Below are 13,854 nucleotides of genomic sequence, written 5' to 3' on the forward strand. Positions count from 1 at the left end.
AGCACCAACTTTCATGTTGTATTTAAGCCCATTTCCTATTAATCTACGTTTAAAATTGTTCTCCCTTTGTCTTCCTTCAGATTGAAAAATCTTGCTCCCTTTAGTTTTCTTCCTATGTGTTACTTTCAAAATCTTTAATTTTTTTGTTTTAAAATTTGCACTCATTTCAATTATACAAGCAGTAAGTCTTTTGGGAGAAATATGTCATATTACAAATAAAGATCCCCTTGACCACTACCACAATTAACATTTCCCTTCCAGAGATAACTCATGTTATAACTTTGGTGTGTGAATTGTTTTAGTTGCAGAGCTGACAACTAAGTAATAGGCTCCATCCTCTGGTTAAGCACCCTAATCCATGGTAAATGTAGTATTTCATGGCCTATACTCAAATAGGTACTGAGCACCTACCATGTGAAATATAAACATTTATATGCTAGATGCCATTTTAAAAATTTTTTTATTTTATATTGGAGTATCGTTGATTAACAATGTTGTGTTAGTTTCGGATGTACAGCAAAGTGATTCAGTTATACATATATCTATTCATTTTCAAATTCTTTTCCCATTTAGGTTATTACAGAATGTTGAGCGGAGTTCCCTGTGCTATACAGTAGGTCCTTGTTGGTTATCTATTTTAAATATAGCAGTGTGTACGTGTCAGTCCCAAACTCCCAATCTGTCCTTCCCCCCACCCTTCCTCCCTGGTAACCAAAAGTTCATTCTCTGTGAGTCTGTTTCTGTTATGTGAATAAGTTCATTTGTATTAATTTTTTTTAGATTCTGCATATAAGCAATATGATATCTGGCTAGGCACCATTCTAATCACTTTGGATGCACAAGTCTTTAGAGACATGACCATAAATTTCGTTAAATTATGTAACATGTTAGAAGTGTGATAAAATCCTAGAGAATAAAGGGAAAGTAAGGATAATGGGGTGTTGGTAGGTTTGCAGTTTTAAATAGAGCAGTCTGGGTAGAATTCATTGAAAAGATGACATTTGAGCAAAGATTTGAAGTAGGTGACAGTTAGCCACGTATATTATGTGGGGAAGAACTTTCCAAGCAGAGGACACAGTCTGTGAAGGCCTTAAAGAGGGGGTTGCACCTGGCGTATTTGAGAAATAGCAAGGAGATTGGAATGGAATGAGTGAGTAGTAAGAGGAGGTCAGAGAGGTAATGACAGCGGGAATGGGGAGATCACAGGCTTCCTAGGCCATTGTAAAGATTTTGACCTTAACTCCGACATGGAAAACCATTGTGGGGTTCTGAGCAAAGGAGTGGAATGATCTGGTTCTTTTAAAAGGATTATTCTGGCTGTGTGCTGAGAACAGATGAGGGAAGCAGAGATGGGAAGGCCAGTCAGAAGGCTGTTTTAATCATTTTCACAAGAGATGATGGTGGTGACATAAGTATCAAGAAGTGGGTGAGGGACTTTCCTGGTGGTCCAGTGGGTAAGACTCCACGCTCCCAATGCAGGGGGCCCAGGTTCGATCCCCGGTTGGAGAACTAGAACCCACATGCATGCCGCAACTAAGAGTTCGCGTGCCACAACTAAGAGTCCGCATGCCGCAACTAAAGCCCACACGCTGTGACTAAGTAGCCTGTATGCTGCAACGAAGATCCTGGGTGCCACAACTAAAACCCAGTGTGGCATGCATGCATGCCTGCATAAATAAATAAATAATAAATAAATATTTAAAAAAAGAAGTGGGTGACTTGTGGAAGGATGGAGATATATATACATATAATAAAAATTTATGTATGTAAATTAAGCACTTATGTATGATGGACATGGGTATATAATGATGAACCAACTAGATATGATCCCTGCTAATTAGGAGCTTACATTTCTAACTTACCCAGGAATTGTTCTTGATATTAACCCCTGAATTTTCCTCAAAAGATTTTATTATGTTCTTTTTCAAAGTATAGTGGCCAGGGTGGGGAAAAAACACTAAAAAATGTATTACAAAAGTATACAGATATACAACCATAATGAGAGAAATAATTTATTTGATTCTGAAATTAATAATATATTTCCTAATAGCTTTTCTGGGTATATTTAATTGTGCAATGCTAAATAAGTGACTTTGGAACAAATCTGCAGAATGCACCTATATTGTTCCTGAGTTTAGTCCTGCCTTGTGCTAGATCAGTTTTTAGATAGGTTTTTATTTCTTTGAAGAGGTAGTATTTCCTAATGATTAAGAGCCTGGGCTCTGGAGTCAGACCATCTAGACTGAATTCTGGTTCTACTACCTATAGAACTAGCAAGTATATATAACTTAGACTAATTACTTACCCTCTTTGAGCCTTGATTTATTTTGCTTTTCTAAAAAATGAGGATAAACATAGTACCTATCTTAGGGGGGCTATTTTGAGAGTTAAATGAGTTGATACTAGACATATTTAAAAGGTAGAGTCAATAGAATTTCCTAACAAAATTTTCAGCCTGAGCAGCTGGAAGGCTGGAGTTGGCATTAACTGAGGTGGAAAGGTGCTAGTAGAACAGATTAGGGGGAGAAGATCAGTAGATCAGTTTTAACATGTAGTTGTCCAGATGAAGATGGCAGACAAATATGAAATATTCCTCTCTCTGCTCTTGTTTATGCAGTGTATGGTCCAGCTTGCATTTAAGACATTTCATTTACATTTCTAACTGGTAAGTTACTGTGTTTAAACAAGAATATGTATCAAATGCATAAATTAGCATTAGAAAATGATTTTGAAGATAAACTACTCAACATGTATGTATGAGTTCCAACCTGTCTTAATTTCAATAATGTATGTTTCTTCACAAGTGGTTCTGTCTCCCAGTTCATCACTGGATATCTTCTCCCCTTCAGTCTCGCTCTGATTTGTGTAAGTTTTATTTTTTGTAAGGTTTTTTTTTTTATATGAATTTATTTATTTATTTTTGGCTGCGTTGGGTCTTCGTTGCTGCACGCGGGCTTTCTCCAGTTACAGTGAGCGGGGGCCACTCTTCTTTGCGGTGCGCGGGCTTCTCATCGCGGTGGCTTCTCTTGCTGTGGAGCATGGACTCTGGGCACGCTGGCTTCAGTAGTTGTGGCACACGGGCTCAGTAATTGTGGCTCGCGGGCTCTAGAGCGCAGCCTCAGTAGTTGTGGCGCACAGGCTTAGTTGATCCGTGGCATGTGGGATCTTCCCGGAGCAGGGCTTGAACCCATGTCCCCTGCATTGGCAGGCGGATTCTTTTTTTTTTTTTTTTTTTCCCACTTTTGGGGAGTGCAGAACAGAGAACGCTCTTTTATTTATTTATTTATTTATTTATGGCTGTGTTGGGTCTTCGTTTCTGTGCGAGGGCTTTCTCTAGTTGTGGCAAGCGGGGGCCACTCTTCATCGCGGTGCGCGGGCCTCTCACTGTCGCGGCCTTTCTTGTTGCGGAGCACAGGCTCCAGACGCTCAGGCTCAGTAATTGTGGCTCACGGGCCCAGTTGCTCCGCGGCATGTGGGATCTTCCCAGACCAGGGCTCGAACCTGTGTCCCCTGCAGACACAGGTTCTTAACCACTGCGCCACCAGGAAGTCCCATAAGTTTTATTTTTATCTTCCAACGCAATCTCTTGGCCTCTTCCTAAATCAGGGATCAGAGTCTTTGCCCTGGTCAATTTCTGATATTTGCTCTGAGGCAGGCAAATAGAGGCCCAGCCCCATGCATACCCCTTACCCAAAGCATATCCACCTTAGAGGCCTCAGAAAAAAAACATTTAAGGATGAGGATAAGTGAACCTCACTCAAGATGTTAAGGTTGAATGGATTGTGATGGGGGCACGGTAATTGGAGTGCTTCTTCCTGCTCTATGACATTTTGGTTGGCAAGAAGAGGGTAGAGGGCACCTTTGCTTGGGAAGATGCAGACATAAGTGACAATTCTGTGTAAGGCTTTTGCCCCATCCCCAAGCCAAATGACCAACTAAATAGGCTCATGCTTTCAATTTCTACTCCCTGCCCTCTGTAAAGGAAGAACTCTTAACCTGAGATTCATAGGGCATCATATACAAAGGTATATGTGTATGTGTATTTTTTTCCCAAAGTCCATAGGGTACAGGAGGCTCTCTAAGGTGTCCATGACTCAAAAAGTTTAAGATACGTTGCTATAAAGAGTGCTGACATTCTAGTTTGTAATTAAGAGTAGCTATGCAAATAAGCCTTTTGTTTTATTTTTCTGTAATTGGTTTTAAGTCCAGTAGACAAGCCCTCTCAGTAAAGACATTAACAAAGGATAGAAGGGTACTTTGACAATAAACATTCAGAGGTGAGATCTAAAACAATTGAGGCAACTTTTCCCATTGACAAAGTGGTTTGATGTTGAACAGAGGCCACTGAATCTTTTTCTGTTGGTGATGATGTTTAATTTCTATTACATAAAATAAATACAAATTTGCACCAAGAACAGTTCCAGCAAAAAAGAGAAACATGCTGAATCTCATTCTCCAGCTGAATTGAGCTCTAGAGCTGTTACCCTGTGAGTTACAAATAATGACCAGCAGTGAAGAAAGAGTCAAAAACTAGTTATAGTTACAGATAGGGCATTAGAAGGATTGTATCTAAATCTGGTTAGGAGGTTGAGTGCTTTAAAAAGCTATAGTAATCATAAAATCTGGGCAAAGAAGTCTCATTGCAGGGGGTTTAGAAGATTCTCATGTAGCAGGTTTCCAGTCAGATCACTATAAAGAGGACCCACAGCAAGCATGTTTCAGAAAGCTAACAAGAAATTTAACAAAGCAAGACACACCCACTATACAATTGATTTTTTTAAATGGATATGTATTAGTATGAACTATACAAATTACAAGATTCAAAGCAGTGGTGCAAATGCACTGCAAAATATGCGCAAAGGTAGTGACTTGGATGGAAATCTGTCAGTGCTATAAAAATACGTACAAACAAAATAATTTTCCTTTGATAAATCTACAAGGTATAAAATTAAGAGTATTTACATAATTGCCTACTAGATATGTGAAAAATATACCATGCTAGAACAATCTCGTTCCAAAGTTTGAAACATAATTTCTTTCAAACAAAAATATTCTTCATACAATGTATGAACTTATCAATAACTTTCTGGGTATAAAGTTGTTCTTTATGTGACAGTCAGATGAGGATCCCTCTGAATTATATTTTGATTAGAATTTTGTTTCAGTGGGTACCTGGAAGAAGACAGAAAGTTCTTGCTTTAAAAGACTTGTTAAGTTCTATCCCTCTTAATAATCATATCTTGTATTTAAAAAGAGTAAATGTGGTCAATCTGATTAAATTGGGAGCTAGAACTTACCAGAGTCACCAACAAGTTTTTTGTCTTCAGTTTTAATGATCAAATACCTTTCACGACTACTTGGTTAACGTAGAACCATGTGATGCCATGTTGTAATAGAGGTGTACTTTCAAAGGCCTAATTTAACTTAACCAAAATAACAATATAATGTGTTGTAGTAATATATTTCTTCACATTTGTTACAGGGACCATACAGACTCCAAGGGGCTATGTGTGCTGGTCAGGGACACTCAGCTTTTACACGAATCACCACTGGTGGCCTAACCACGACTGCTGATTTATCTTCCTCTAAGTAATGCAAAGAGCTCGTGTTAAATGTTTCTTTTTTTAAAATATAGGGAAACAGGTACAGGATGGTATTGACTACATTCTGTTTGACAGTTGGTTCTAAAGCTTTGATTGGACATCAGATTTAAATTCTGTTCCTATACTTGATCCTTTAAAACTTGGTGACAATTCTGAATCCAACAACTGGGCAGAGGGTTTCTGGTAAGGCTCTGTTTATGGGGGCCTCAGGCAAGGTGCTAGATGTGGGGTTTTCTGGAAAACAGCCCTGGGAAACAGAATCATGGCTCTCCTCTCCCCCGCCAGGTCTAATTTTCTGGAATGGCTTTTTCATCTAACCTTTTTCTGTTTGATAAAACTCTTAATAATCATCCAGGCTTATCTTATTGCTTCATTTCTAATTTAAATTCCTTTTTGCTATTCTTCTTAGACCTTTCTTCAAATAAGAGAAATACCACCAGCCACTTCCTGTACTTGAAGACAATCATTAGATTCTTTCCCAGGACCCTCACATCCATTAGTTTTTCACCAAAGGATACAGCCAGTATAACATAATGTGCAGAACATAGATCTTGACATCAGACAGATCTTGCTTCAAATCCTGTTGTTGTCACTTTGGTGTGTGACCTTAAGCAAATTAGTTAAGCTCTCTGAGCCCTTCTAATTTCCTCATTTGTGAAATGAAGATATCTTCTTTGCATATTGTTGTAAAGATTGAGATCATGAATGTAATGCACCTACCATATACTTGCCTTACAGCAGACACCCATTTTGATTTGTAGTTCTGCTTTTCCCAAACTAGAGACAGTCCCTTATAGTAGTGAATATTCTAGAAATGAATATTCTAGAATGAAATGGCACTATCCAGTTAAATGATGATTTGGCAACTCTTTCAAGTAAGCAAGTAAAGGAACCTAACTTTCAGTGCTGGGCTAGGCACTGTCTAGGGGCTTCCCATGCATCTGGGGGTCAGGAGGTGTACATTAGCTTCTCAGCTCCGTCATGAATTCATCTGTAGATGGAAACAGTAATTCCTTCCCTGCCTCATGGATTGACAAGACCAGAATAAGATCTTTGTTGTAAGTACTTTGAAAACATAAAACGTTCTCTCTCTCTATGCTCAGTATTGTGCTAAGAGATCGAGTATCACTATTTTCCATCCTTTTTTTGTACTGGTCTGAGCTTATTTCCCCCCAAAGTCCCTATGAGATTGACGTTGCTTCAGTTTTCTTTCTTTCTTTTTTTTGTTGTTATCGCTTCAGTTTTGTAGGGATGAGGCACAGAGGCTCAGACAGGTGCTGGACTTCCTGCAGTGTGCTGGAAGAGGCCTCACTATTTTAAAAAGTTTTTTGTCCTAATGTCTAGATACAGGTAAACCTGCTGAGGAATCTTACCTGACATTCCCGATTACGTAATCCTCCATTTGTGTTTATGGTGAAATCAAGTTTTGCTTCTTTTTCCTGAAAAACCAGGATGGAATTATGGATTAGGAATATATATATATATATTTTTTTTTAGGAATATATTTTTTTAATGTTGAAAAATAAAGGGAAATTTAAGAAGCACAGATGGTTGGTTATACAAATGTGAAAGTCGCCAAAAAGCTGGTACCTGACTGGGATTAAACTTCGAAGTACTGTAATCTTTCTTCATCAAAATATGCAAAACAGCATCATGGATTGTTAAGAAGAATATTGAGTCCTTGACTTCATCATCAAAAAATTCACACCGTGCAAGCTTCTCAATGAAGTCATCTGAAGAGAGGAAAGAAAGAATAACAGGAAGAAGTGATTGTTTGGCTATGGGTTTCTCCTTGAGGTCGGGGATTTGAACTTCCATTTGCAAATGTGCATTTCACTGATGTTTGGTTAAGTGTTTAGGGGTTGCAATGGTACGATACCAGTGTACCATTAGTACAATGTCTTCTGGAACTAAAGGACACCTTTCTAAGAAAATTACACATATAATGTGTTCATGTAAAAAGAAAGAAGGAAAAGGTTCAAATGAGAAAAACTTTTAGGCAGGAGCCTTGTGAGTTAATCTCCCTCGTTAATGACTGGAGCATCAAATGTAGCTTATTACTAAAAGCTGAGATTCTGCCAAAATAGAACATATACTCATGGACCAGTGCCATGGTTCTGGATTTACTAGTTACTTACTTTAGTCCCTTCTCCCAAAGCTGCTGGGTGCTATCAGAAAACATCTTCCTTGGCACCGTACATTACCTCTCCAGTCATCTTTGAGGAATTCTGTTCTTGTAGGCACTAACCAGCATTGTTTGCACAGATAACCAAATATTACATCATGTCTACTATATGCAAAGCTCTGGCTGGGTAATATGAAGGATCAAAAGCTAAGTTAGACATGAATCTTGTCCTGGAGTGAAGGTAGAGAACTTATATACTATCTTAATGAAAGGGAGATTGTTGTAGAATCATAAAGGCAGGAAGCAATCTGATTTTTTTCTTTAATGTTTTTTTGGGGTCTTAAATAATGCCTAGCACAAGGTAGGTCCTCACATTTTTGAAGAATGAATAAGAGAGGCACAGATCATGTGCTATGGAAATTCAGAGAAAGAAGGGTAAAGGTTGTTTCCTCTTGGCAGGATTCTGGGAAAACTTGATGAAGCAGATACTGTTTAAAAGAATGCCTAGGATCTGGAGAAAGAAGGATGAAGAGAAGGTATGAAAGGGTGGAGGTGGGAAAGTCTGTTCAGAGGCAAACTTTCAACATCGACAAGACCTAGCAGTGTCTGAGGGAGAGGGAGAGAGGAGGGCATTGTGGTTGCCAGAACCCAGGATGCAGGTGGGTGGTGGTGTGCAGTGAGAGGGAAGGTGATGATCTTAGTTAAGGACCAAGAGGGATGCCAGGCAGCAGAGGCAGCAGGAAAGGACAATCTTAAAAAACCTGGGATGATGGAGAAAGAATAAAATTGTTTTAAGAGGTTAAAGGGTTACTGAGATTAAGAGAATATTTTTAATTATAAGGAAGCCTTGAAACTAGAGTATATCTGTAGATTTTATGGATAGGAGCCAGTAGAGAGCAAAAAATTAAAGATGCCAATTTCACGCCTCCCTCAATTTCACTTGTCCTCCCCCTCCCTAAAATGCTTTCCCCCAAGATACTGTCAAGTTTGACTCCCTCACTTCATTCCAGTCGCTACTCAAATGTTGCATTACTGGACATCCTTGATCACCTGTCTAATATAGCACTACCCCTGTGGCTCTATGTCTCTTAACCCTGCTCTTTTCTTCACAGTGCTTATCATTACCTGAAATATCTTTTTGTTTATTATCAGGCTTTCCCACTAGACTATAAGTTTCATGAGAAAGATTAATGGGATGAGTCAGAAAATGGGATGGGAGAATATTCTAGGCATGGACAAAGACACTGATTAGTTCTTGCAGAGGACTTAGATGAGAAATGATAAGGATCTGGATTAAGGCTGTAGAAATGGAGAGGAAGAGACTGATTCAGTAGGGAATATTTATGGTGACTCACTGAATATAGAGGGATGGGGAGGAGAAACTAAAGACGGCTCCAAGATTTCTACTTTGGGCAACTGGGTGGGTATGTGGTGATGCAGTGATCAAGATAGAAAAGGAGAAGGAGTAGTTTGGGGAGGGAAGGTAATATATTTAGTTTTGAATACATGTATCTTAGGTACTTGGAGGACATCCAGATGGTTGAATACGTGGGTCTGCAGCTCAGAAGAAAGGTCTGGGCTGAAGGTGTAGTTAGCAGATTCATTAACCTGTAGACATACTTGCAGTCATAAACATGCTAAGAGATTGACTTAGAAAGAGTTGATAGAATTAGAACTATAGGGTTTAGGTTTGAACCTTGGGCAAGACTGTGGCGTGGAGAGGAACCAATGTCAGACACTGTGGAGCTCTGAGAGTGGTGGGAGAGGACTCAGAAGAATGGTCTTGCAGAAGTCAGGGAGACAGAGGCTAAAGAAAGGGTCAATGCTAAAGTAAGCTCCAAGAGAATGAGGCTGGGATGGGGGTGGTTGATCTTGACAACCTGGACATCATTGATGACCTTGGCAAGGGCAACCTCATCAGTGAGGTGAAGCAGAAACCAGGTAATTATGGGCCGATGAATCAAGGGAGGTGAGGAAAAGAGAAAACAAGCCTACTTTTCTAGGAAGTTTAGGGTAAACAGTGGTTACATATTCACTCCTTTGCTGCCTGTTAAACTAGGATTCAAACTGTAAAGTTAATTACATATTGACACAACTCAAATATAAAGATGCTGTTTCCCTAGAGATTTCTATTGGAAATCTACAAATTAGATTTCCTTCTTGGTGATCATAAAAAGTGCCTGTTCTTTGGAGAAGCTGTCTAGATTGAGAGTTAGCAGTGAAGAAATTGTCAGAATATAAAAACAAAACAACTTACCATCAGTTCCAACAATATACACATCTACCTGAATCCTGATAAATTCTTGCAAGATCTGTTAAAAAGAAAGTAGATCTTCCTTAGGGAACAGTTTCACTTGTCAGAATCATAAAGAAAACTATCATAATTGTGTCTTAGGGTGATATGTTGCTTTCAGAGCCTTTTACATTTTGAAAAGAGACAATAGTATAGAGATACTAAAGTTAATAACAAGGCTCTATGACAGAAAGAAAGAAATCCGAAGGAAAGAACTCTAAGGAAGGATGATGGGAAAATGTTCTGCCTTGACTCACAAGATGAACTCTGATTTAATTTTAAAAGTTTCTTCTATGGGATGATCTTGACTTAGAACTTTCTATCTATATAAAAGTTAAAAAACCCCATGACCCATACACATTGTTCATTATTCCTGTCCACAGTGCCTGGAGGTATCTAGCACCAATGAATCTTTATCCGTTTTCCTGGTCTCTAGGCTAAGAACAAAGGCCAGTAGTGATATGAGAAAGGTCATATAAGGTTAAGAAAAGTAGCTTGTACTGTTGATCAATTTAGCGATCATTAATATCACTATTATCATCAGTAAACACTTTTAGAGCCTCTACTGGGCTGAAGTAAGAATTAGGACCTTAAGGAAACCAAGGAAACCTAAGGCAGAGTCCCCGTCCCTTGTGCTATACTGCCGAGATCAAAACATAAACTTTATGTGTATTTTCTCCAAAGCTAAAATAAACAGACAGAAGCAAAGAAAAAGAAAAGGCAAGCAGTCTCAAAAGTTATGTGGTGTTTAGATTTTCTTTTAAAGATAAGTTTGAAGGAAATAAATTTGATCCTATTTTTGAATTTTATATCCAGTTCACCTGTACTTAATAGATCTTAGGTCAGTTTTTATGTAGGCAGATATCTATTTAAAAAAAAAAAAAACAAGCAAAAGAGGGGGACTTGGAATTCTTAAATTCTCTTGATATCTGTTTCTGCATTTCTGTTAGAAACTCATTATTTTAGAAATGCTGACGAAACTGTGCAAACAGCCTTCAACCTGATTGTTACAAGTTCTGTTTTAAAATCACATGTGACATTTATTCTTTTGCACATCTACTTAAAAAAACCCACACATTGTTATATAGTCAAGTGAAATCTCACTGGCTTATGACAGATGAGGATAAAAACAAAAGGCCCACTATTCCACTTTTCCCCAAGACCTTCTCTATTTCAGGACAATTTAGATACAACACCCGCAAGGATTTGAAGGCACTGCAGAATTGGAATTTAATAGGATTATGAGCAGTGTTGTCTATAAGCATACATTAGAAATTATATGCAGTCTCATGGGAAATGCACTTTTAAAGAGTTCTCTGAACACTCCCTCCATGAAATATTCTAAGATTAAAATTTACTTCTACTTAAGCATGTGTTATCTAAAGGAGCATCCTTCCACAAATACACCTTTTTTACCTTTAGTGACTGATTAGCTGTTTCCATTCAGAAAAAAGAAATTACCGTTTTGAGACCCCTCATTGAAGAAATGTCAAGAAATGACACTGCTGAAAAGTCAAGAATGAGGCTGTGGAGGTTGATTTTAGGGACCACGATGTTGACAGGAAGATCAGCGTTCCAGTCTATCTGGAAGGGCAGGTCTGTGGTATTGATGGGCTGATCCAGTTCTTCTATATTATCATTGTCCAGCTCTTCGTCAGAATCTTTAAAGCCATCAACAGTACATATATATCCTTTCTGCAAGAGAGGATACTAATATGCATAAGAACTGTGACCAAGTAAAACACTGTAGGCAAAGACGTCACAAAAAAAGAAAACTACAGGCCAATATCGCCGATGAACATAGATGCAAAAATACTCAACAAAATACTAGCAAACAGAATCCAACAGCACATTAAAAAGATCATACACCGTGATCAAGTGGGGTTTATCCCAGGAATGCAAGGATTCTTCAATATATGCAAATCAATCAATGTGATACACCATATTAACAAATTGAAGGAGAAAAACCATGTGATCATCTCAATAGATGCAGAAAAAGCTTTCGACAAAATTCAACACCGATTTATAATAAAAACCCTCCAGAAAGTAGGCATAGAGGGAACTTACCTCAACATAATAAAGGCCATATATGACAAACCCACAGCCAACATCGTTCTCAATGGTGAAAAACTGAAACCATTTCCACTAAGATCAGGAACAAGACAAGGTTGCCCACTCTCACCATGCTTATTCAACATAGTTTTGGAAGTTTTAGCCACAGCAGTCAGAGAAGAAAAAGAAATAAAAGGAATCCAAATTGGAAAAGAAGTAAAACTGTCACTGTTTGCAGGTTACATGATACTATACATAGAGAATCCTAAAGATGCTACCAGAAAACTACTAGAGCTAATCAATGAATTTGGTAAAGTAGCAGGATACAAAATTAATGCCCAGAAATCTCTTGCATTCCTATACACTAATGATGAAAAATCTGAAAGAGAAATTAAGGAAACACTCCCATTTACCACTGCAACAAAAAGAATAAAATACCTAGGAATAAACCTACCTAAGGAGACAAAAGACCTGTATGCAGAAAACTATAAGATACTGATGAAAGAAATTAACGATCACACAAACAGATGGAGAGATATACCATGTTCTTGGATTGGAAGAATCAACACTGTGAAAATAACTATACTACCCAAAGCAATCTACAGATTCAATGCAATCCCCATCAAACTACCAATGGCATTTTTCACAGAACTAGAACAAAAAATTTCACAATTTGTATGGAAACACAAAAGACCCCAAATAGCCAAAGCAATCATGAGAAAGAGCTGGAGCTGGAGGAATCAGGCTCCCTGACTTCAGACTACACTACAAAGCTACAGTAATCAAGACAGTATAGTACTGGGCTTCCCTGGTAGCGCAGTGGTTAAGAATCTGCCTACCAATGCAGGGTACATGGTTCGAGCCCTGGTCCGGGAAGATCCCACATGCCACAGGGCAACTAAGCCCACGTGCTGCAACTACTGAAGCCTGCGTGCCTCGAGCCTGTGCTCTGCAACAAGAGAAGCCACCACAATGAGAAGCCCGCACACCGCAATGAAGAGTAGCCCCTGCTCGCCACAACTGGAGAAAAGCCCGCGCGCAGCAACGAAGACCCAACGCAGCCAAAAATTAAAAAAAAAAAAAAAAAAAAAAGACAGTATCGTACTGGCACAAAACAGAAATATAGATCAATGGAACAAGATAGAAAGCCCAGAGATAAACCCATGCACATATAGTCACCTTATCTTTGATAAAGGAGGCAAGAACATACAATGGAGAAAAGACAGCCTCTTCAATAAATGGTGCTGGGAAAACTGGACAGCTACGTGTAAAGGAATGAAATTAGAACACTCCCTAACACCATACACAAAAACAAACTCAAAATGGATTAAAGACTTAAATGTAAGGCCAGACACTATAAAACTCTTAGAGGAAAACATAGGCAGAACACCCTGTGACATAAATCACAGCAAGATCCTTTTTGACCCACCTCCTAAAGAAATGGAAATAAAAACAAAAATAAACAAATGGGACCTAATGAAACTTAAAAGCTTTTACACAGCAAAGGAAACCATAAACAAGACGAAAAGACAACCCTCAGAATGGGAGAAAATATTTGCAAATGAAGCAACTGACAACGGATTAATCTCCAAAATATACAAGCAGCTCATGCAGCTCAGTATCAAAAAAACAAACAACCCAATCCAAAAATGGGCAGAAGACCTAAATAGACATTTCTCCAAAGAAGATATACAGATTGCCAACAAACACATGAAAGGATGCTCAACATCACTAATCATTAGAGAAATGCAAATCAAAACTACAATGAGGTATCACCTCAC

At 38.5% G+C, this 13,854-nt stretch overlaps 1 protein-coding gene across 1 annotated transcript in view; it reads right to left on the bottom strand.

Moving 5' to 3' along the window:
• Positions 1–2,425: 2,425 nt before the first annotated feature.
• Positions 2,426–13,854, bottom strand: part of SLC26A3 (solute carrier family 26 member 3) — a 31,419-nt gene continuing 19,990 nt past the window's right edge. The window contains exons 16-20 of the mRNA XM_059932537.1: positions 11,483–11,716; positions 9,986–10,040; positions 7,194–7,336; positions 6,977–7,042; positions 2,426–2,503 (exon numbers count right to left, since the gene is read on the bottom strand). Coding sequence (XP_059788520.1) covers positions 2,426–2,503; positions 6,977–7,042; positions 7,194–7,336; positions 9,986–10,040; positions 11,483–11,716 — 576 coding nt within the window. The remainder of the gene's footprint in view (positions 2,504–6,976; positions 7,043–7,193; positions 7,337–9,985; positions 10,041–11,482; positions 11,717–13,854) is intronic.

The sequence above is a fragment of the Balaenoptera ricei genome, chromosome 9, assembly GCF_028023285.1.
Source record: "Balaenoptera ricei isolate mBalRic1 chromosome 9, mBalRic1.hap2, whole genome shotgun sequence".
Lineage (NCBI taxonomy): Eukaryota > Metazoa > Chordata > Mammalia > Artiodactyla > Balaenopteridae > Balaenoptera > Balaenoptera ricei.